A 16,910-nucleotide genomic window follows, 5' to 3' on the forward strand; every position below is an offset into this window, starting at 1 on the left:
ATGTGGTTTCTTTGAAGGAATTAGAGTGGATCCTCGAAAAGTTGAGGCGATTACGGGATGGAAGCTACCAAAATCGATGATCGAAAATTGAGTTTTACGGGTTTGGCGGGCTATTCTAGAAGGTTCGTAGAAGGATTTTACGTGATTCTTTGCACCATTGACGAAACTATTAAGGAAAGGGTTAGCATTTGTGCGGACCGAGAGTCGAGAAAAGCTTTTGACCATTTGAAAAGGTATTGGTGAAGCACCGGTGTTGATTCAACCGAGTCAGGAAGGACTTCACTGTGTACAGCGATGCGTCACATATGGGGTTAGGATGTGTACTAATGCAAGAGGGTAAGGTGGTCGCTTATGCTTCTCGACAGCTTAAGTCTCATGAAGCGAACGACCCTACGCACGACTTAGAGTTAGCAGTAGTGATCTTCGCGTTGAAAATCTGGAGACATTACTTATATGGAGAAAAGTATATCATATACACGAACCATAAGAGCCTAAAGTATCTGTTAACTCAGAAGGAGTTAAACCTTAAGCAACGAAGATGGGTAGAGTTGCTTAAGGATTCTGACTGATTCGATTGAGTACCACCGGTAAGGTTAACGTGGTGGTGATCGTTGAGTCGAAGGGTTGTTTCGATTTGAGAACCTTGTTTGCATGTTTGAGTCTGTTTGATGATGGAAGTCATTAGCGTAATTGCAAGTGAGGCCTATTTGGACCGAAAGATTAAAGAAAAAAGTTGAAGGATAACTCATTGGTCCTTGGTTTGACAAGTTAAGAAGGGTGAGAATGAGGATTTTGGGTGAATCTTGAAGGAGTTTTATGCTTCCGAGGAAGAATTTGTATTCAAGGATTCGACTTGAGACATCAATATTGAAGGAAGCTCATGGAGGACTTTGTGCCATGCATCCCGGAGGGAATAAGTTGTATCACGACTTGCGAGAATTGTCTTGGTGGCACAGGCTTAAACGAAGTAATGTGAGTTCGTGGGGAAATGTATGACATGCCAACAAGTGAAAGTGAACATCAATTTCCTACGGATTATGCAACGGTGAAAATTCTATTGTGGAAGTGGGAGAGAGTCACTATGGACTTTGTGAGTGGGCTACCTTTGACACCCACCAAGAAAGATTCTGTGTGGGTAGTGGTGGATAGGTTAACAAAATCTGCCTATTTCATACCAGTTCGTACTAATTACTCCCTGCAAAAGTTGGCTAGGTTGTATGTGGCAGAGATAGTAGGACTACATGGAGTGCCAGTGTCGATTATTTCTGACCGAGACCCTAGGTTTACATCTCGGTTCTGGAAGAAGTTGCAGGAGGCATTGGGAACACGTTTGGATTTCAGTACTGCCTTTCACCCACAGACAGATGGACAGTCGGAGAGGGTTATTCAAATTTTGAAGGATATGTTAAGGGGTTGTATCATCAATTTTCGTGGTAGTTGGGAGGACTACTTGCCATTGGCGGAGTTTGCATACAATAACAGCTACCAAGCAAGTATTCAGATGGCTCCATATGAGGCACTTTATGGGCGGAGATGTCGTACGCCTACGTGTTGGACAGAGTTGGGTGAACGACAAGTGCTTGGACCGGAGTTGGTGGAAAATACTAAAAGTAAGGTTAAGTTGATAAGAGATCGATTAAAGGAGGCATTTGATAGACAGAAGTCGTATACGGATCTAAAGCGCAAAGAGATAGAGTTTGCAGTTGGGGATATGGTTTTCTTAAAGGTTTCACCTTGGAAGAAGATCTTGAGATTCGGCAAGAAAGGCAAATTGAGTCCGTGGTTTATAGGGCCTTATCGAGTTCTTAAGCGGGTAGGACCAGTAGCGTATCAGTTAGAATTACCACCAGAGTTAGACAGAATCCATGACGTTTTTCATGTGTCTATGTTAAGACGATATCGATCGGATCCCTCACATGTTGTGCCAGTGGATGAGATTGAAGTAAGGACTGATTTGACCTTTGAGGAAGAACCCATACAAATTTTAGATCGAGAGGTTAAAGTTCTAAGAAGGAAGTCGGTTCAGTTGGTAAAAATCTTTGGGCGTAATCATGGAAGGAAGAAGCTACTTGGGAATCGGAAGAGACTATCGTCAACAATACCCTCAACTATTTGGATCGGGTAAATTTCGAGGCGAAATTTCTTTAAGGGGGTAGAGTTATAGCGCCCAATTTTCGGAATTTCGTGAATGTTGGCATAGGTTTAATTATGTTGGTGGGCCTCTAGAAGGCCCAAGCTTAAGATAGAACCCGACAATTTTAGTTAATTTTTGTTCCATAAGAAAAAGGGGGTGAAATTATGAAATAGGGCCTATGTGAAAATGTTTGAAAATGCTATAGGCTAAATTGAAGTGGTCAAATAAATAGGAGTGCAAAATAGGAGGATTTGCATGACAAACCTCAACATTTTACATGTAGTGGCTGGTCATCATGTTGTTGTAGACAAAATGTGCACTTGATATCCATAATTTATGGTACAAATTGACACAAATTGATAATGGGTTAGGTAAATGTTCCATGATAATGGGTTAGGTAAATGTTTCATGATAATAGGTTAGGTAAATGTTCCATGATAATGGGTTAGGTAAATGTTCCATGATGGGAATTTCATGTCTTTTGTATTAAAGAATTAAATGGATGAAATATGAAATTTTATTAAAAGAAAAAGGGGTGAAAAGAACAAAGTTTTGTCCATCTTTGTTCATCATAGCCTAAAGTTAGAGAAGAGAAAGGAGAGGAGAAATCTATTGAATGTTCGGTCACTTGGGGAAGAAAATTGAAGGTAAGTTCATGGTAGTTTGCTTTTATTTTGAGGTTCATGAGTTCTTCTTAATTCTACCTTAAATCTTGAAGCATATTTTGGTTGTTAGTTGTGTTGTGAACATTTAGTCATGAATTAAAATGAAGGAAATGGTTGTTGTTTCATGTTCTTTTGATGAAAAATAGAAGATAGGTGAAGTTGAGCCAAACAAATAAGCATGCATGTGCCTTAGATGCTAAAGGGAAAAATCGGCTAACATGTTGTGCTTTAAAATGATGAAATGGAGATTATACTTAAGTAAAATCATAGATATGTGATGATTGATTGGTGATATACATGTTTAAATAACATGCATGCAAGGTATGTGTGAAAGAGTTGATTTGGTAATAAATCTGCTTGGGACAGCAGCAGTAACGTGACTTTGGAAAATCACCATAAATTGTGGGAGATGAATTAGAAGCTGAATAAATTATGTAATTAAATCTTATTGAGTCTAGTTTCCAATGAAATAAACAAGAACATATTTTGAATTCTGTACAATGAGAAATTTGATTCGTAATAAAGAGTGGTCAGATTAGTCAAATAGTGAAACATGAGAAACTTTAAGAAAAATCTGGTATTGATTGGCCATACCAAAAATTCTGAAAATTTTATGGATAGATGATATATGAGTCTATTTTCAGGGAAAATTAACGGAACTTGATTTGGTGTTTCGTAGCTCCAGTTATAAATGATTTAGTGACTGTTGCTCAGGAAGACAGCTTGCAGTGAAATTATGATTATGTGGTAAACACTGACAAAAATTTGTTAATGAGTTGCTTATTGATCTCTTATAAGCTTACTCTGATCTGTAGGTGTGGTTGGCCGAATATTGTAAGGGGTTAATATGTAGTTCGTATTTGAATAGTTAGATTAACGTGTTAGTAATCCAATTGTAGGCGGTTCGTGTGTGGATCTCGTCAGCATATCATCGCAAACAGGTGTGTAACTAACACCCTCTTATAGACTAGATCGGCACAAGCCGAAAAATCGAAATGTCGAAAAGCCGGTATTTTGAGATGTGAATGCTCATAAGATTAATAGTTTGATGTATATGGTAAATTAAAGTGATAAGACTGCAGAGTGCGCGATTCTGTGCATTTCGATATTTTTGGGCTTAATGGGCCAAAAACGGGATAATGGGCCAAAGGGCCCAAATTGGTAAGAAAATGTGGTAAGTGTTTCTGATCGTACGTAAATGGCTATGTTATGTATGAAAACCTTAAGAATAGTTAAATTACTTGAATACCCCTATGTATGTAAAATTACCATTATACCCCTAAGGTTACTTTTGACTGAAAAGCATGACGATCTGATTCTGTATGATGTATGCCATGATTATATATCTGTTGCATGGCGACATGGGTTATATTATGGAAGAAGCGTCCTGGTGGCTATGCCACAATTATCTGATCTGGTGGCTCTGCCACATGTATCTCGATACGGTGGCTATGCCACGATTATACGATCTGGTGGCTCGCCACATATATCTGATACGGTGGCTCGCCACAATATCATATCTGGTGACTTCGTCACAATATCCGGCGACCTCGCTGCGATTTACGTGGTGTGTAGCGGTTGGGTGGGTCGAGTAGTCTCCCACATGGTGTAACGCTGATGCGGGGTGTTATGGATGAATCTGGGTTGGGTTTACGCATAAACATGTAATATCTGTTACGCTACATTATGGGCCTATGGGCTTTATTCAATTTCATTCAGGCTAAGGCCAACTTATTACATTTACGTGGGTTGAGTGATTTAGACTATGGTTGGGTTATTTTACATTGAGTTTCCCCAAACTCACCCTTTTATTTTCATCCACGCAGTAATCCCCAACCATAGTGGGCTTGGAGTCGTGAGGGAATTGAGTGGCCACCCGTTCGAAAGTTTGATTTTCTTACGGTGAATGGACATCCTTTTATTTACGTTTGAAGTTTTGGGTTTTAAATGTAATAAGGCCGCTTAATTATTTTTGATGGTTTTAATATGTATTACTAAGATAGGTATTACTTATTTTTAACTGTCGAAATTGGATAGCTTTAGGCCGCATTTTCAAAAACAACAATTGATTTCAAAATAACACGACAACAAGCAAAGCTTCCGCAATGAAAGTATTTTCCAAAATTAATCACTTTTCCTAAAAATGACTTAATCAAATTGATTTCCTAGAAATATCCATGACGTTAAGGTGTGGCAATAGTGGTATGCATGTCTAGGATTGGATCCGAAGGGAGCTTGGTACTTAAGTAGTCCGATGGACTCACCACCTCTTTTCCGGTTTCCTACGGTGCATGACTTCCATTCACTTTAACCTATAATGAAATTATCTTTTAAAACACTAAGTAAGTTTTTCTGGATCAACAATATAAAATGTTTTGAACGCTTCGATGTGGCATGTCGGATCCGGTCATAACGTCTGGGCCGAGTTTGGGGTGTTACATTTTTTATGGTCAAATCGTTCTTTCAGATTTTTTCACAACTCAAAAGGGTCTTTCACAGTGAGATATTCCACTTTTAATCCTTCATGCAGATGATGACGGATGAAAATCATTACTTTTGTCTTGTCTTGATTAGATGCTTCTTTATCTGCTAATATATTATTTTCTAGACCATTAGCATCTAGGTGAATTTCAGCATCTAACACCCATGACAAATAATTCTTGCCTTAGATGTCTAAGGCCGCAAATTCAAGTTTGGCAAGATTTGACATTATAATCACGTATATTGTTTAACGGGAGTTATACGGGCAAATTATATAAAGTCGAAATAACGTGAACTTCACTATGAACTCATAGAAGCTCTTGTTGATAACGTGTTATAGAAAAATTAATAAAACAATAAATAAAAGTGGATGAAAATACAAGATAATTTTTCATTGTCGTATTTTCACTTACAAGGTACTATTTATAAGCTCCTTTACATTCAATTACATTTAATGAACTAAGTTTTCTTAATTACTTCATTTAATGATCTCCTGATTATAAATGAAGTAAAGAGTTTTATTACTTTAATATGCTTAGGGAGTTATAGACATTTATTTAATTTACAACGGACAGTTTTTAATATTTAATAAATATGAAGTTTAATTATGTATACATTAGGTGCAGGCGATTTTCAACTGTTACACATGTAACGATCTTATGACTGAAGCCCATGATGAAAATTTAAAGGTGAACACCAAAGTCAACAAACCAAATGCCTTGGGAAAAAAACTGTTGCAGTATTTAATTATTTCATACCAATGGAATAGTGAAAAATAAGTTCATATTACAACAAATGTACAAAAGAAAAAGTTATTTAATTATGAAAAAACATAAGCATCCTTTATATTATACATTTTCTTTTAAGAGTTATACATATTTATATGAAAAAGAATGTGTTATACAATAATTAATTTTATGGAAAGTCCAAATGTACATTACAAACCTGTAATTGTAGATATTTTAATTAAATTTGAAATAAAAAGTTAAATTACAAATATAATTCTCTGTTTTTATAAAAATAGAGTTGGAAGAAAGAGTCAAATCAAAGAGAGTAAATAAGGGTTAGGTGGAAAGAAAATGAGGGAGATGCAAACAAGTGTATGGAGAGAGGGGGATGCATATCATGTTTAAAAGCTCAAGGAGGGGGTGAAACAATCCAATCATACTTGCACCGGCATTTGGTTTTTCTCCTTCTCAGCCTTCAAATAAAGGATGGAGAGGAACATATCCCTGGTTTCCCTGTTATGCTTCATTATTTTCAATGGGTGTTTGGTGTTGGAGGCGGATGCTGTGAAAAGCCAACGCAGCGAAAAGCTCAAGCTGATTCACAGGCATTCACCTGAGCTAGGCCACAATCCTGAAACGACCCTTGGACCCCCAAAAAATTCAGAGGAACGATTAAAACAGCTGGTGCAGAGCGACAAGGCTAGACTTCATGCCATTAAACGGAGGCTAGGCGTAGTGGGGAAGGCAAACGATAGGGTGGAGTTCCCATTCCGATCGGCGGCAGATTTGGGATTCGGGCAATACTTTGTTTCCTTGAGGATGGGGACCCCTGCCCACACCTTTACTCTGCTGGTGGATACGGGTAGCTGTCTTACATGGCTTAAATGCAGATATACGTGCATTGATTGTTCCGCAGCGTGGTATGGTAGAAGGTTTTTTTCCGCTAATGAATCAAGCAGCTTTAAGAGCATTCCATGTTCATCACAAGAGTGCAAGACCATGGACAAAGCAAGTACTCTCCCAAATTGCCCTCATCCAAACGCACCTTGCTATTATGATTACAGGTAATTATATATTCACAATCACTTTTTTATTTTATTTTTTACGAGTCCAATATCATAACAATTGTATTATTTGTTGTTTATTTAAATAAATTAAAAAGATCAATGATAAATTTAGTCACTTTTGCATGTTTTGTAAAAATGGTTTATTTTTGTTTATTAATTACATTTTATCCTTTTTTTGGCTGGCTGGCTGTTTGATAGACTAGAGTTAACCTAACCTTATTACGCTTGTTGTTCGTAGTTATTTGGATGGATTAAATGTGGCGGGATCCTACTTCAATGAAACAGTTAAATTCCGATTCAGCAACGGCCGAAAAAAGGGACTAGAAATGACGATGGGGTGTACCGATGGTCTAAACAATCCCAAAAGGTTTCAGGAAGTCGATGGGATACTAGCATTAGGACTCGACCCGTTGTCTTTTGCTGTGAAAGCAGCACATGAGTTCGGGGGCAAGTTTTCCTTCTGCTTGGACAATCATTGGATCGTAAAATCGGAGAGCAGCTACCTCGTCTTTGGTAAAGAAGATCAAGTGCCAAACATGCAATTCACAGATCTGTTAACCGAAGAATCAAAAATGACCTCACTTTATCCTATAAAGGTCACCGGTATCTCAATTAATGGCACGATGCTGGATATTCCATCATATGTATGGGATATGACTGACAAAGGAGCCGGTGGGATGATTGTGGACTCAGGTACTACCGTAACGCATCTGGTGGAACAGGCGTTCGATAAAGTCATTGCTGCTTTCGAACCTTCTTTAAGCATGTATAACAAGACGAAAGGGAATTTGGATTATTGCTTCAATGCTCCACCAGCTGAAATTTTTGATGAGAGTATCATTCCCCGAGTGGCCATCCATTTCGAGGGGGGAGCTAAGCTCGAGCCGGCGGTCGACGGTTATATCTTCGACGATTCTAAAGGAGTGAAATGCCTTGGGTTTGTTAGGGTAGCTTGGCCTGAAATGAACATAATGGGCAACCTCTTAATGCAAAATCATTTGTGGGAATTTGATCTCGCAAACAAAAAGGTGGGTTTCGCTCCTAGCAAGTGCATGTTGGATTAATTCACCGTTAAATTAAACCCCTACTATAGGCATGGAGTACTGTAATTGAAATTCCAAGTTTTCATGTCAACAGCTTTTCAGTAATATAACATATTACATAATGTGATGCATTATAGTTTTATATTTTCTAGCCAAATAACAATACATTCCGACTTCACAATAATATATTCATTATTTTCTTTACATTCCTTTTTCCTAGTTATTACTCTATATAATAATGCCTTTAATTCAACAAAAAAACATTTCATTTTACTCACCATCAGGGACTTCATTCTTCGTTTTGGAGCCTCAAATTGCAATTTAACCTTTATATTTACTTACAATTTCAAATTTCTTTAAGGGATTACATAGAAATTCAAAATTTATACTTATGCATATATCTCATATCATTAGCAGACTTTTTATATTATTAAACTCATTCAAGTACTGTTTTTTCCTTTATATATAAATGATAACTTGCTTACTCTGTAGATTATTTTAGTTTTTCTTTAAATACAATAATTTTAAATATTACAAACACTAATTTATTTTAATATTATAATATTATATATAATATATAATAAGATACACAAGCAACATGTGATACGTAAAGCACGAGCAACATGTGATACGTAAAGCACGGGCAATATAATAATTTTTGTCATACGTGCTCTATGTATCAAATTCTTTTTAAAAAAATTCATTAAAAATTTTAAACAAGATTTAATATTATAAATTTAATATACACACCAATTTATGTGATATGTAGAGCACGGGTAATTTAACAAAATATTATACTCGTGCTCTATGTATTATTTAAGTAATATTCTATAAAATGTAAGTGCTCATTTAGATAATTACAAAATATTTAAATTTATTTAAATTTACTTATAATATCAATTATAAAATTAAATTTATAAAATATTTTAATTGATAAATACAATAAAACCGGGGTAAAAAATTATTATATATATAATATCAATACTTTTATCTTATTATTACATATTTATCTTATCTTTTATCTTTCTTTTGAGATAAACTACTTTGACAATAAATCACGACATATAAACAATGTGTGAATTAGAATCCAACTTTAACCGTGTAAAATTACATTTTCATAATTAATATTTTAATAAACATTAACTATATCTATTATGTCTTTGAAGAATATTGATTTTCAACTTAACTGTTTAGTAATTTTTTGACACAATATTTAAAATTATCCATAATCTATTCCTGACTTATAAATAAGAGGATGATACGGTTCAACACACTTGAACTAATGTTCTTTTACATTGGTAATAATACCTATGCCAATTGAGCTAATATCCAATCAGTAGGGGCGGAGCCAAAGGGAACTAGTAAGGGGCCTGACCACTTAAAATTGAAAATTTCACCTTTAATCCTTTTATAATTTTAAAAATTTAAATTAATATATGATAAATTTATACTTTAGTAGCAAAAATAAAAAAATAAATTTAATTCTTTAAAATTATAAATATATAAACTATTAAAATAATAAAATTTTACTTTTATTATGGTAAAAATATAAACTTAATTTCGCTTCTAAAAATTTTTCTCACGTGGCCCTATCAATCAGCGAGGCTTAGCAAAAGTCAAAAACAAGTTTTCCTCGTAATATATCACATTTTCATTTTCATATGTATTGTAAAACATCTTTCTTGATCTAAAATGAGATGTTTTTCATTTAATGAAAACTACAATTTCTTCCTTTATTCAACATATTTAAATGTTTTTCACTTAATAAAGTATTAGTTTTTTCCCTACTATGCACATATTGGTTTGTTAACCTTATAAGTAAATTTTAAAATATTTTATAATTATTTAAAATTAAAAATTAGTTTAAATGCATTTACAAAAAAAATTCATATTTAAAAATAATTGTTTTAAATTCTTTTTACTTTCCATATTTTGAAAAAAAGTTTAAGTTTGACTGAAAATTAAAAGGAAAATAAGATAAGTTGTTTCATAAATAAGAAGTTTAGTTAACAATACTTATTTTAGTGAGTAAGACTTTTTTTTTTTAAAATTCAACAATGTATTACTGTTAACTGTAATTATGCTATTATAATTATGAAGAATAGATTACCAAGTAATTGTTAAAAGGATTTTTAAATTTGGGGTAATTATAAGTGTTGGAGTATTTTTCTCATATCTCATTAAGAGGAGTATTAAGGTATTTATATATGTTTATATTGTTACTATTACATCTCATAATTGGTCTATCATTTTGTTTCGGCCTTGTGGCCTCCGGTACTGACATTCTTTGTCTTTGATGCTAATATTCTCCGCACACCCTTTAGCTTCCTGGACACGTGTCTGCGTAGCACACAGTCCTTTCTGATCATGGGGCTGGCATCCTCAGCGAGTTTTGTACCCGTTGGTCACGAGTATGGATTACTTGTAAGGCTCACAATCCTTCCTGCGAACATCGTTCGCAACCCATCCTGCGAGATGTGTCCACGAACTCTTCTTGCGAGTTGTCTTGACGAATACATCTCTTCCGAGTCGGGTCTATCCTGGACAAGGGTTGGAGACCCGAATCCTTTTAGGACATTTGGGTTGGCGATTACAGATGTAAAACAATAAGGGTAAATTATTTAGTTATGATCTAATTTATAGGGTGCTTTTATTTTAATCATTCAAAAAAATATTTCAATTTAGCCATCACCATTAGAAAATTTTAATTCAAGTTTTAAAATCTAATTGTACTTTAGAGAAAATAAAAAAGAAAAACCTCAATTTTAAATATATTTTTTTGGCTAAATTTTCTTTAAATCTGAATCTTCAACATCTTGCAACCTCCATACTCGATCTCATAGATACATATGGAATTCTGTGGAAAATCGTATTCGATGAAAGTCGTATATATGGCTTGGAAGGAGATCTTTCATATCTTTCGAGATCCACCCTACAATATGGGGTCAAAAAGCCAAAATAAATGATTTTAGCCCTTATAAAAAGGAAAATGGATTCTTGAACCCCTTTCACGCTCATGTCACGTCGAGGTACTACAGAAGAAAAAACTACAAAATCAGATCCAAGTTATCGTAATCAATTAGTTAACATGTTGTTTAACCGTATTCTGAAACACGGAAAAAAATCATTGGCTTATTAAATTATCAATCGAGCCTTGAAAAAGATTCAACAAAAGACAGAAACAAATCCACTATCTGTTTTACGTCAAGCAATACGTGGAGTAACTCCCGATATAACAGTAAAAGCAAGACGTGTAAGCAGATCGACTCATCAAGTTCCCATTGAAATAGGATCATTTTTCCTCTCTCATTGCATTAACCACGTGACATTTCCTTAGATTGCCTACCTGAAATACAAGAGAGCATACCATGGCACAACCAAAACCTTTTTTCATCATTTGAACAAAGATTTAAAGAGAAACAAAGACCAGTCAACATTTCTCTTTAATCAATGGCCACTCCTCTTTTTCTCATAAGCTCTCTATTCTCCAAATCTTTCCCTTCATTTCCCTCCTCAACCATTAAAACCAGGCCTTTATGTTCTACCATGGTAATCCCCATAACAAGCTTCCTCTTTTCCCTTTTGATTACCTTTTCTTTTATCCCTTATTGAATTTGCTTTTTTAATGGTTTTATTGGATGAAAGGATGTGAAATAACATAGGAAGTTTTTGAAAAGTTTTTGAAACTAAAGAGGCAGCAAATGTGGATACAAAGAAGAAAACTATATTTGTAGGTAGAGCAACGGGTATTACTGGGAAAAGGGTCATTGTACCACTACTTTCGAAAGGGATTTCAGTCAAAGCTGGGGTTCATGATTAGGGGAAAGCTAAAACTTTGCTTTCTAATGATAACCCATCTCTTGAAATTGTTAGTTCTTTTTTTTTTTTGCTTAAATTTATTAATGAATTGATGCATCGTTAAGAGCACCAAAAATATTCTATCCTATAATATAATGAAAAGAATAGTATAAGAGAAGTAGGGTCAAATCCTTAGGGACTAGATTTGCACAAGTTCCTATCCCTTGAGATCCCGGATAAAGTCGTGCCTAAGAAAACTTGCGTACCTAGGAAAAAAAAGAATTAAAAATTTGATTGAATTGAAATTGCGAAAATTAAAATTGTAAAGATAAATAGAATTAGGAAAGAGAGTTTTTTTATGAAGAGATTCCAGCCTCCGGTTGTCTCGATCCGCCTTGGGTTCAATCCTAGACTTTTAGGTGATCTTTCTCGAACAGAATAAGCTAGTTATAGTGGAAGAGGATGCCTACGACCACCAGCTCCACTTATATTTTAGACTTATGATTTAGAGGAACTTGACTCTAGCCAACTGTCACTTTTGTGGGACTGTCTTACACTAGATCATCACTTCTCAATGGTGAATGCCACGCCATTTTGTCTCTTGAGCTCGACAACCACTGACACAGTAAGCTAACGAACCGACTGTGCAACCTTCCCAAAACATACAAAGTGGTCGTTCTTTGCATAAGTTGAAAAGATCACCTTTAAAGGGACATGGACAGAAGCATCAGCCCCGTAATGCAGAGAAACGATGAATACTCATTGAAAAGCCTAAGCGCGGATCCTAAACCTCATGAACCCTTTTTGGGGAATTTTGACAACCTTTGGCTAGATAAATTTAGTGGCTCATGCTTTTTGGGGAAAAATAAATAAACGTAATGAAAATTGAATTTTTATTGAATAATAAGAAAGGAACAAAGGCTAAGCTTTTTGGGAGAGGGAGTGTTTACAGAAAAAGATGTGTGAAATTTGTGTCACTTCATTTCTTATTTATAGTACTAGGAAACCTAGTCTATTCCTAATTAAATTATAAAAGATAAATACAAATAAATAAAGATAAAAGCTAAAATTAAATCTAAATAATAATCTTTAACAATTATCCTAATATAATTAAAAATTAAATAGAGTATTGTGTTTATAAAATCTCTTCTTTGCACTTTTGCCTCCAAGTCATCCACACTTTGCATTTTCGGCACCACTTCTTTCCTACTTCGCATGCTGGTCCATTTTATCTTTAAATTCATGCTTTTTGCCCCCAAATTTCCTTTTTCCTTCAATTTAGTCCTTACAAGATAAAAAACCATAAGTAGCTCAAATTAGTAGGATCATACTCAAAATAAATGTGTAATTAATGCATAAAAATATGTCATTCTAGAGTATTATCATGAATTGAACCTGTTCTAACTTGGATATATCGAAAGTTCAATGGCTTGCTATAAATGGTAATGTTTTTTTTTTTCAATAAGGAAATGGAAATTTACTAAAGAATCAAAAGTTCTCTAGCTTGCATGATCTTTGTTGCTTGAGAGAAATTTAGGTTTTTATAGTTGTAACACCTCTTACCCGAGTTTGACGTCTGAACAAGATACAAGGTGTTACCGGGCTTAAACACATATATACAAACATTTTCGGGTCATAAAATTTTGCTCGATTTTTAAAACTTTCAAATTTCCTCTTAACGACCCTAATATAGACCTATGAGGTCCAAAATACACTTTGGAAATGGTTCGGGAATAAACTAAACACTTTAGAACACTTTATAAAATTTCAAAGTAAACAGGGGCACACGCCCATGTGGAAGGGTGACACGCTCGTGTGTCTTTTTAACATGGCCATGTTCAAGGCCTGTATGGATCATACGGCCTGAACATATCGAGACACACCCGTGTCCCTAGCTCGTGCGAATTTATTTCTCAATTCAAACCTACAAAGGTTTTCACATGGCTTGGCACACGCCCGTGTCCATGACCTGTGTCCCCTACACGGTAATGGCACGCTCGTGTCTCAACCTGTGTACAAAAACCTTGACATTCTATTTTTGACGTCAGCAATCCTTTAGAGGCATACAGCCATGGTACACTCCCGTGTACTAAGCCATGTCCTCCATACGGTTGAGACACAAGGCTGTGTCTCCTCCCGTGTGGTTGCTACTGGGCATTCTGTTTTGCCAAATTTAGGTGCAAGGGACACACAACCTGACTACACGCCCATGGGGAAAACCGTGTGGACAAAAATAAGGCTATCTACCAAGCCTTTTTGCCACCCTTACTTGCACCAACCTACACAACATCAAACATAACCAATCCAGGCATAAACACACATAACTAAAGCAGCCACAACCATGGTAATTTTCATCAAATGTATTTAATAATAATTAATATTAGCCAACATTAATGGCCTATACAAAATGAATATCACATCCATATAAGCTAACACCTGTGGCTAAATTAACATGACACTAAATAAAAAGACTAAGTCCCTATACATGCCACACTCAAAACATTTAAACTAGCTATACCAAAAGTTTGAGGTGATAATGTGATCGATGCCTCCTACGTCCCGATGCTAGCTTGGTGGCACTATATAAAAATGAAAAAGAGAGGAAGTAAGCATAAAGCTTAGTAAGTTGCATGTAAGTAAGTAACAACATCAACCATGCATATTTAAACACATAACATATTATAAATCAACATAACATTCTTGAGTGAACAAAGGTAGATATCACTACATACTTATACATCGCAAGTATAAGCCAAAGATTACAAAATCGTCCCAAAATCATTTTCATAGATAGAACTTACTCATATTTTTCTTACCATTAAGGAATCATAACTAGACTTATATCTCATAAGTTTCGACTAAGAACCTGTACTACTCACAACATGATTATGTCATACCATATCTTTATCATAAGTTTTAAAATAACTCGTGAAACCATTTGGAATACCAGAAGATATTTGATAAGCCTCAAACAAGAGGGTAAATTGCCGATGCCATGTCCCAGACATGGTCTTACACTGACTCACATGTCGAGACCGATGCTATGTCCCAGACATAGTCTTACAGTAGCTCTCGTCTCAATACCGATGTCATGTTCCAAATATGGTCTTACACTAGCTCGCATATTGAGGCCGATGCTATGTCCCAAACATGGTCTTACACTAGCTCTCATAACGTTGCCGATGTCATGTTCCAAACATGGTCTTACACTGGCTCTCATAATGTGGCCGATGTCATGTCCCAGACATGATCTTACACTGGCACACATATCACTCAAATGTAATGGCATAGATATCCAATCTATTCCTAGGTTCAACTGGGAATTTACCACATTAAATTTCATCATGCATTAATCATAAGCATATTCAACATTATTTTGAAAAATTAATCATTCCATACATAATAACGATGAATTTTCCTTACTTACGTACAACTTACCTCGGTATACAAAAGGTGGGCAACTAGTCGATTTTTAATCCACTAGCTTGCCTTTCCCTTAGTCTAGGTCCGGATTTCATATTTCTTGATCTAAAACGATAAAATTCACTAATTTAATCATCACATTAATTAAGACATCTCATAATTCGTATTTTGGCAAAATGACTGTTTTACCCTTAGACTTCTACAAAATTACAATTTTGCCCTCAGGCTTGTAAAACGATTTTCATCAAATTTCCATATTAACCAAGCCTAGCCGAAACTAATTTAAGCCTATAGCATCTCAAAATTTCAATTATTTCACACATTTACAACCCATTTTATAAACTTCATAAAATGGCCCTATTAGGTGTTTTCATGAAAACTCTTTTCACAAAAGTTGTTTATTTAACGACCAAGATTCATTTTCTTCCATAAAAATTCAGCAAACAACATGAATATTCTCATGGAAAAACCCTATAATTTCAACCATTTTGTAAAATAGTCCCCTCATTAGCTAGATTAAGCTATAAGGGTTCCAAAAAACACAAAAATCAACAAAAATGATCATCAAAATCACTTACTTGCAAGAGTAAAGAGTGGCTGAAATTTTGAAGCTCCAAAACCCCTAAAATGGCTAATATTTTCGGTGGTGAAGAGAAAAAATAAAAAAGATGATAACTTGTCTTTAGGTTAATATTTTATCATCAATTTAGTCACCTTACCTTTGACCATTCCATGAATTAAGGCTCCATGTCCAGCCACTAATAAGTTTGTGGTTTATTTACTCAATAAGGACCTCTAATTTGAGTTTCTCTAGCTATATGAAACTTCTAATTAGTAGAACACAAATTTCACCTTTCATGCGATTTAGTCCTTTTTCGAAATTAAGCAAACAATCACTAAAATTAATTCACTAAAATTAATTCACCAAAAATTTAAAACACTCATATAATCATGATATAACACATAAAATAATATTAAAAATAATTTCCCGACCTCATATTAGTGGTTTCAAAACCATTATTATGACTAGGCCCAAAATTGGGCTGTTACAATAGCTATGTTATTCGGCTTCCAAACTCATCTCTAACGTGTATTTGATAATATGATCTTTTGAGAATCCACGAAATACATGGAAATTTGGGATTTCCTTACAGGAAATATCACTTGGGTGGTGCAATGTGTTGGTCGGTGGTATGTGGAAAGGGGAAGGAGGTGCTAGGCATGGAGAGGAAAATGGAGATTGGAAAATGTTGAATGTGGGTTTTGATTGGTGGATGCAAAAGTTTGACTCAAATTTAAATAAAATTTTTCCAAAAATATATTTAAATGTGTCTTTTCTTTTTCTTAACTGTCGTTAATAGATTAAAGCTTGAATGGCAGGATAATTTCTTTAACGATGGTGTCCAAATTGAAAGGAAATTTTTTTGACCAAAAAAAAAGCCTTAAAAATTAGATGATCAACTAGATAGTTTATCTTAATTATAAATTTTATATAAAAATATAATAATTAAGGATCTTAGTGATGCAGTCGCAAAACAAAAAATTTAATTAATGTAAGTGCACTTATCAAT

The 16,910-nt window shown here is 34.8% G+C and overlaps 1 protein-coding gene across 1 annotated transcript; it reads left to right on the plus strand.

Moving 5' to 3' along the window:
• The first annotated feature begins 6,369 nt into the window (after window positions 1-6,369).
• On the plus strand, window positions 6,370-8,304 carry LOC108472559 (aspartic proteinase NANA, chloroplast-like). Its single transcript, XM_017774106.2, has 2 exons — window positions 6,370-7,072; window positions 7,314-8,304. The coding sequence occupies exons 1-2, from the start codon at window positions 6,495-6,497 to the stop codon at window positions 8,137-8,139; spliced, it is 1,404 nt and encodes a 467-aa protein (XP_017629595.1). The 5' UTR covers window positions 6,370-6,494; the 3' UTR covers window positions 8,140-8,304.
• The last annotated feature ends 8,606 nt before the right edge of the window (window positions 8,305-16,910 follow it).

Source organism: Gossypium arboreum, chromosome 11 (genome assembly GCF_025698485.1).
Source record: "Gossypium arboreum isolate Shixiya-1 chromosome 11, ASM2569848v2, whole genome shotgun sequence".
NCBI lineage: Eukaryota > Viridiplantae > Streptophyta > Magnoliopsida > Malvales > Malvaceae > Gossypium > Gossypium arboreum.

Coding starts and splice junctions, on each gene's coding strand:
- LOC108472559 (XM_017774106.2), top strand. CDS start 6,495: ATGGAGAGGAACATATCCCTGGTTTCCCTGTTATGCTTCATTATTTTC. Junction 7,073..7,313: donor CCTTGCTATTATGATTACAG/GTAATTATATAT, acceptor TGTTGTTCGTAG/TTATTTGGATGGATTAAATG.